The sequence below is a fragment of the Brachyhypopomus gauderio genome, unplaced genomic scaffold (genome assembly GCF_052324685.1).
Source record: "Brachyhypopomus gauderio isolate BG-103 unplaced genomic scaffold, BGAUD_0.2 sc89, whole genome shotgun sequence".
Lineage (NCBI taxonomy): Eukaryota > Metazoa > Chordata > Actinopteri > Gymnotiformes > Hypopomidae > Brachyhypopomus > Brachyhypopomus gauderio.
Genome location: NW_027506910.1, coordinates 1,098,756 through 1,106,255, shown reverse-complemented (window position 1 = coordinate 1,106,255; position 7,500 = coordinate 1,098,756). Strand labels below are relative to the sequence as shown.

The 7,500-nt window shown below is 49.9% G+C and overlaps 1 protein-coding gene across 1 annotated transcript in view; it reads right to left on the bottom strand.

Moving 5' to 3' along the window:
• Nucleotides 1–7,500, bottom strand: part of birc6 (baculoviral IAP repeat containing 6) — a 52,574-nt gene that overhangs the window by 17,100 nt on the left and 27,974 nt on the right. Inside the window, 13 exon segments of the mRNA XM_076992070.1 lie at nt 1–3; nt 388–521; nt 1,050–1,223; nt 1,452–1,635; nt 2,115–2,339; nt 2,810–2,941; nt 3,361–3,488; nt 3,587–3,724; nt 5,389–5,525; nt 5,820–6,039; nt 6,247–6,587; nt 6,922–7,130; nt 7,474–7,500. The exon segment at nt 1–3 is cut by the window's left edge and continues 151 nt beyond it; the exon segment at nt 7,474–7,500 is cut by the window's right edge and continues 188 nt beyond it. Coding sequence (XP_076848185.1) covers nt 1–3; nt 388–521; nt 1,050–1,223; nt 1,452–1,635; nt 2,115–2,339; nt 2,810–2,941; nt 3,361–3,488; nt 3,587–3,724; nt 5,389–5,525; nt 5,820–6,039; nt 6,247–6,587; nt 6,922–7,130; nt 7,474–7,500 — 2,052 coding nt within the window.

The following is a 7,500-nucleotide window of genomic DNA, read 5'->3' as shown; positions in this document are numbered from 1 at the left end:
CGGCTGCAGGGGGAAAAGGCAGGAGAACCAGACAAACACACACACAAAAAAGGGTTTGTCCATTTCAAGAGCAACACAACACATTACGTATGTGTGGGTGCAGAGGCCGACACCGTGTTAGGTTACACACTGCTTCAGTATACCCAACACCTTCAGGACTCAGAGGTGCAGCTCAACAGAGGTGAAGCATGCCCGGGGGGGGGGGGGGGATTACTCAGAGTACTGTCTGTGGACAGCTGGGGGGAGACTGGGCCATAGACATAGAGAAGAAACTCATTAACAAAGGGAAGGATGGGGGGATGAGAGAGGAGGGGAGGGGGGGTGCAGTGAGACAGGGGAGATGGGAGAGGTCAAAGGGCAAGCAGAGAGCGGTCATGCACACCGTACCTTAAAAACTTTGGCGGCGAGCGGATCTTTTTCCAAATCAATATCTAAAGGATCAATATCAACATCCATCAGGTCCTGTAGCAAGTCAAAGTCTATGTCTTTATCTTTTTCCAAAGATGATAGTGGTGGAGCACCTTTGGGCAACGAAAAGAGCTTTAATATTGCCAAGCAAACACACTAAGAGCAGAAACAGCACAGCAACCTTCTTTAGCAAGTCACTAGGCAATTTTAAGGCCACACGTCACTTCCTGAAGGACAGCAGATCTAAACACTGGATCATGGACCCACGTGAAGGTGAGCCTACTCAAACACCCCGCAGGAGAGAACACGTGTGCTGCCGTGAGGAGAGGCCACGTGTGTGTGACGTGAGACAGTTGTCATCATATTCCCTAACCTCCCACTGAACCCCAGTACAATCCCAACACACATTCTCATCTTAAAAACAGCAGACGCAACATCATCACATCATCAGTAGCACTCAAAAGGTCCAACATGCAGCTCCATAAGAGAGGGGAAGGGGAGGAAACAAAATGTGCATAAGAACAACAACTTTTAAAAAAAGAAAAGGTGTGTGTGTGTGTGTGTGTGTATACACGTGTGCAGGATGGGTCTGGGCGGGGTTACCAACGCACTTTGAAAAGCGGAGGAGGTCCCAGGAGTACCTGCGATGAGATCGGGGCCTAGGGGCTCGTCGATGGTCTCAACCAGGGTGAGGGGCGTGGCCTGGGGAAGCGAGTCATCAGAGTCCGCCCCCGCCGAGGAGGAGGCGGTGCCTGGGTCTTCACCGACCGCACCCTCCTCCATCCCGTCCAGGCCCACAGGAGACAGCAGCTCTCCTGAGGGTGACCAGAGGAACATGAAGGTGCAGCATTAGAGCTCACAAGCACTTTGATGTTTAAACATCAGAATGACTCCATGTTCACGTCAACCCCAACACAGATGTTCACCTTTGTTGAAACGGTGCACACACACACACACACACACACACACACACACACACACACACACACACACACACACACACACACACACACACACACACACACACACACACACACACACACCTGCGAGGATGTCCTGTAGCATGCAGGTGAGTGAGTATTGGGCCCAGGCTCCGCCCCAGCTGATATCCCCACGGTTGAAGTCCGTCCCCACCAGCAGGAGGAGGAGTCTCTCCAGCTGCTGCTCAGACACCACCTCGCACAGGTGGATTGTGGGCCGCGTTGCGTTGGCTATCCTGGCCAGCACCTGGGGCCACAGGTGAGACGTGAGTCCTGCTGCTCGAGGGTCCGTGTGCTCAGGTAGTTACACAGCTACGGCAAACACTCAACCGTGTTGCACTCAAGTGTCTCCGCTTCAGAAAACTATGTCGTAAATCTCTGAACCAGCCTGGGGTTTGTTTTTAGTTGAAACATTTTTCATTTCAGGAGCTAATTAGTCTGTTAGCAGCTACAAGGTAAAGGGGCAGCTTGCAAACTTGTTTAGTCAACATAAGTGACTCAGAAGTTATGTTTTTACATAATAATAATAATAATAATGAATGAATGAATAAGTAATACCTTACACACAGACACCAATAAGACTGCTAATGTTTGCCACTCCAGTTTACAAAAGGTAAACGCAAATGCTTCCAGCACTTTTACCGAGTGAGACCTTTACCCCGAGGTCCTAATCCAACCATCTGTTGCTCGCTACGGCTAACGACTACGGCCCCGTGAGTCTGGTACCTTGCATACGAAGAGGAGCAGGTCTGCGTGACAGGTGAAGTCCATGGAGAGGAGGAAGAGGGCCAGTTTTTGGGCCACGCAGATGCAGCGCTCGTGGGCCAGCGTGAAGGGAAGCAGTTCCACCTCCGGAGACTCCTTCACCGCAGACGCAGACGTGGCCTCCGCGTCCAGGGAGGAGCGCGGCCACTCGGCCGTACGCCGTAGCCGGATCAGGTCTTTAAAGTGCTGCGGAGGGGGGGGTGACGGGGTAGAGGTGGCAGACCCGTTATGGAGGTGCTTTAGAACCAGAAGCAGACCAACTGTGCACTGCAGTGTTACAGGAGCAGCTAAGAGGAAGTGTTGTAGTTTAAACGTTCCTGGCCTGAAACAGCCTGATGTCTGGACTCAATGTTAATGGCTGGCTGACGGATGGCAGAAAATCAATGATGCATTTTCAACAGTATGCGCCACATTGTAAAAAGAAAAAAAAAACGTAAAGAAAATTGAGCTATACATCACACATTCTGACTGTAGTTGAGATGAAGCCATATATCCTCCCAAAAATCTAATAGTGATTTTAAAAGAAAAAAGACCAGTAAACCAAAACATCCATAAAGACGTCATGCTAAATGATTTTAACGATGACACAAAAAGAATAATGTGAATTTAGAGGCAGGGGTGCGGCTTGGGGGTGTGGCTACGGGGGGGGGGGTCACCTTCGACGTGGCCTGTTTGAGCTTGGCCTGCTCCACCAGCAGCTTGTAGGAGGAGCCTTTGTTGCTCTGGATCTTCTCCTTCTCGATCTGCTCCACCAGGGCCTTCTGTTTGGCCTTCAACAGATTCAGCTGCTGCAGGGAGGAGATGGGGCAGACACACGTGTCCTGCTTAGAGCACGTGGGCTCACGCCGAGCAGCGGCTCACGCGCCCGCCAGGCCGTGTGACGGGCACACGCGCTTCCATTAGAAATCACTGGAATCTAATTTAGTACGTTTAATTACTGCAGTGATGGGGCCATTTCCTCCTGGATCAAAAAAAGGTCATTTGTTCAATGGCTCTCTCTCTCTCTCTCTCACACACTCTCTCTCTCTCTCTCACACACTCTCTCTCTCTCTCACACACTCTCTCTCTCTCTCTCACACACTCCCCCCCCCCCCCCCCCCTCCCTCCCTTGCTCTGGAGAGACTCTGGACTCTCTCTAGAGGCTGCGTAATGCTGTCTCAGACTCTGGACTCGAGCGGCTGTGCAGGGCAGTCCGGGCCACGTGTACCTGTTTATGGTGCACCAGCTGTTTGCGGATCTTGCGGGAGTAGAGACGGTCCAGACTGCTGTTGCCTTTGGTAGACCTGCTTGGGTTCTGTGACTGGAGACTATTGTTGATGAAGCTCCACTGATTCCCTGTTATGATTTCAAAGGACGGACACACACACACGATTAATAACTGTACATAAAGCTGTTTGAATGACAAAAGAAGCTCTTCTCTCTCTGAAGATCACCTGTGAAGCTCCTCTCTCTGTCTTTGCCACCCAGGTGCTTCTTGGCTGACGAGGCCTCGTCCTCCACACTGGCCACATAGTCCAGCAGACGCGAGACCAACATCACCACCCAGCTGATCATGGGGATGTCCAGCACACCTGAGACACACACACACCTTAATTACACAAACATCACACACTTTCATATGTGTAACTGACATTATTATAAGTATTATATTAGGGGTGCACGATATGACGATATAAAATCGTGAATGGGGATAACGAGTGGAGAATCGCAGGCGATCTACTAAATTAGAGAAATTGTATAGAACGCCTTTGCCAATGCTGGTTCCCACCGATGCGGCAGACGTAGGGCGTATGACTGACCAATCACAGCGAACCTCCATGTTGTGTTTGTAAAAACTAAAAACTGCGTGGACGACGACGGCTGAAAGCCAAACCGAGGAGCTGGTAAAGAAGAGGAAATCCAGCTCTGTAATCTGGAATTGATTCGGATTTTCTTCCACTGACCAAGACCAAACTACAGCGATATGTAAAGTGTGCAAAGAACACGTGAAAACGTCCGATGCCAGTACAACAAATTTATTCAATCACTTGAGACGTAGACATCCCAAGTAATATGCCGAAAGTGAAACAATGCGGGCAGCCGCCTCACAAGTGACCATAGCGCGCAACTCCGCCACACCTCGCACGAACGATATGTGGTAGTATAAAGAAACATCCCTCAAAAACAGGGGAAGGAACATTTACCTGACGAATTTTAATGTTGCTTTGTGTTTCAGGTTTGAAAAGTGCTGGAATTTAGGCTAATGTAGCCTACTTAAAAATACTTGAAATTGTAACTACTTCGTTTCACAACAAATATCTGTCTGACTGAACTGTTCTCTTGTATTACGTTAACAAAATACGAGACTCTTGTAATTCCAGAAAGAAACATGAGAGAACGTGAAGACGTTAAGATTGGGCATTTTGAAAATAAACAACCATTAAATAATGTGATAAAAAAGCAAATTATATCGAAACATTTCGACTACATGTATAAATATGTAATTTTAAGTTTAACGTGCTGGGAAAAATTTAGTGCAATAGTGCACTTTAACAGTGTAACGAACTGCGTGAGGCAGAGCAGGGAGGCGGACACAAACGCTGAGCAGAGCGAGATTTATTGAATGGAATTCCAAAGGCAGAGTCGTAATACTGGGCAGGGGTCAACAGGTAGGCAGTCCGAACATGAAATATAAACGGGCATGGTGGCACAAAGAACAAAACAAGGCAGGGGAAACAAAACTAGGCTGAACGGCACTTACGACGCAGACGAAACAGAAACAGTTAAATCCCCTAGAGCACGAACAAGGCAAGAGAACAAACAGGTAAGTAGCACAAAATAACTGATACCGACATGGGAGACACGTGGACTATAAATACGTTGAACTAGACTAGAAACAGGTGAAGACAATAACGACATGGGCGTGGCAGACGTGGGGAAACCATAGAAACAGACAACAAGGTGGGCTCAAGGAGCAGGGAACAACACAGACGAGGAACAGGGAAACCGGAGTGACAGCTAGGAGAGGGGGGCGTGTGTTGTTTACAATGTTTGCACATGGAAAATTGCAATATCATTCATTTAAATCTGCTTAAAAAGAAAGCTTTGTAGCCTCAAATTTTTTTTATTTTTTTTGGATGGAAGATCGTGATAAAAAAAAAATAGAAATCGTGATTTTATGAAAAAAAATCGTGATACATTTTTTTTCCCCATATCGCCCACCCCTATATTATATGTACCCGCGCGCACACACTACCTTCGGTTCGGCGGTGCAGAGAGCCAGAAGGCTGCTGTAGAGGAGACAGTAGTGAGTGCAGCAGGTTGAGGAGACCCTCCAACACTCCACTGTTACTGAGAGACCTCTGGCCTATACACGACAGCAGCATGAACACTCTGGAAGGAGGCGTGGGTGCAGGACAGAGGGAGACATACACACACACACACGCGCGCGCACACACACACAGTGTATGAGAGAGAGAGGCTCACACAAATTGTATGAGCAGTGGACGCTTTTGAGATTAACACTTCTTGTCTGTGTGTGCACTAATAAACAGGGTGTGAGATCTGTAATTACCATCAATGTAATGGATGTGAAATCTTCTGCTTAATTAGAGAAAGTGTGTAGATACAAGTCAAATTAAGGTGTGTGTGTGTGTGTGTGTGTGTGTGTGTGTGTGTGTGTGTTACCTGTCCTGGGGGAATATCAGCAGCTGCTCTGAGTTGTAGAGCTCCTGCAGGACGTTGGAGAGGAACTGGCCCCACCAGGGCTCGGTCCCGCACAGCTGCACCAGCAGCAGGCCCGCGTGCAGGCGGATCTTGGGTGTCCCGCTGATGCACAGCTGCTTGAAGAGCTCCTCACACGCCTGGGCGTGAAACGTACTGCGCAAGACCGCCGGCACACAGTGGCCTGCAGGGGGCAGCGGGGGGGGAGGGGAGAGAGAGAGGGAGGACGCCATGAGAACACGGAAAAGGACAGAGAAGAAGGAGGAAGCAGTTGGAGCAGAAGAAACCGCATAAGAACGTAGGTTAAATAGGTGCATAAAGCAACAGTCAGCCCCAGTGAAGCCCCTCCCTCACCCCAGCTGACCCCTCCCCCTGACCCCTCCCCCCTCACCGTTGCTGCCGTGCAGCAGGCTGAGCAGCGTGTCCAGCAGGTAGCGTATGATGGTGCGGAGCTGCTCGGTGGGGGAGTTGTGCACCAGGTGGTGGGGGTGTCGGGGCGGGCGGGCCCGGCCGGCCCCCAGGGAGACCCGCAGCCTCTGGACGGCGTGGTGGGCCAGGTTGAGCTGCAGCTGGAGCTGCATGCAGTCCTGGTAGGCAGAGAAGACGCGCGAGTCCTCCTCCACGGCCTTGTCCGGCTTGCGCAGGAAGTACTGGGCGTTGTTGGCGCTGTTGAGGGGCGGCAGGTCTACGTTCTGGAGGAGGGTCTCCAAACGGTGGCACGCCAGGTTGTATCTGCTCGGGAGAGGGGCGGGGGGGAGGTCAAGAGTGAATGAACATACACACACACACACACACACACACACACACACACACACCTCACGTGGACCCACCTGGGTTGTGGGTCTGATTCTCATGGGTGGGTATACGTACTGTACACTCAAAAAAATAAAAATTCACACTGCTTTGGGTATATTTATGCATGCCATAAAGTAAATATGTGAATGCTAAAGACTAAAAGACCCAGAGCATTCACTGAACTTTATGGAGGTATAAGAGCGTGATGAGTCAGGCGTGTGGGGCAGAAAAGCCCCTCCCTCCGCCCCCAAGCCCCGCCCCCTCCCCTCACCTGCACTGGATGTCCTCCTGCAGGGCGGCCATCATGGTGAGGTGCTGCTCCAGGTCGGGCTGGCAGGCAGCGTCGTTCTCCCCACGCAGGGGGTCGTGCATCAGCTTCAGCTCGCTCTCCCACGGCAGGATGTAGGTGTGGCCGTAGTAGAAGCCCAATGGGATCTTGGCGCGGGCGTTGGTGCTGCCATAGCGGCCAATCACAGTGATCTGGAAAGAAAAAGGGTGGGGGCATGGGTTTAATTTAAACCAAAAGTAACATAAGAAAACCCAAGTGGTGATGTCAGTGTTAGGAAACGACCAATCAGCTAAAAGTTACCCCTTAAATCCTTTTTTCAGTTTTTACTATAAATAATTTTTTGAATGTTTTTTTTTCTTCCCCTTTTCTAAATATGGCACCACATTTTTGCAGTTGCTTGTGTTCAAACCTCAGTGAAATGAAACACTGATGTACATCACGCATCATGACTATCAAAATGTCTATCAAAATATCGTGATATTACTTGTACACCGTATCGCCCACCCTTATACTGGGAACATGGGGGACTCTGACCTTCATGAACCTGCAGACAGGAGGCGG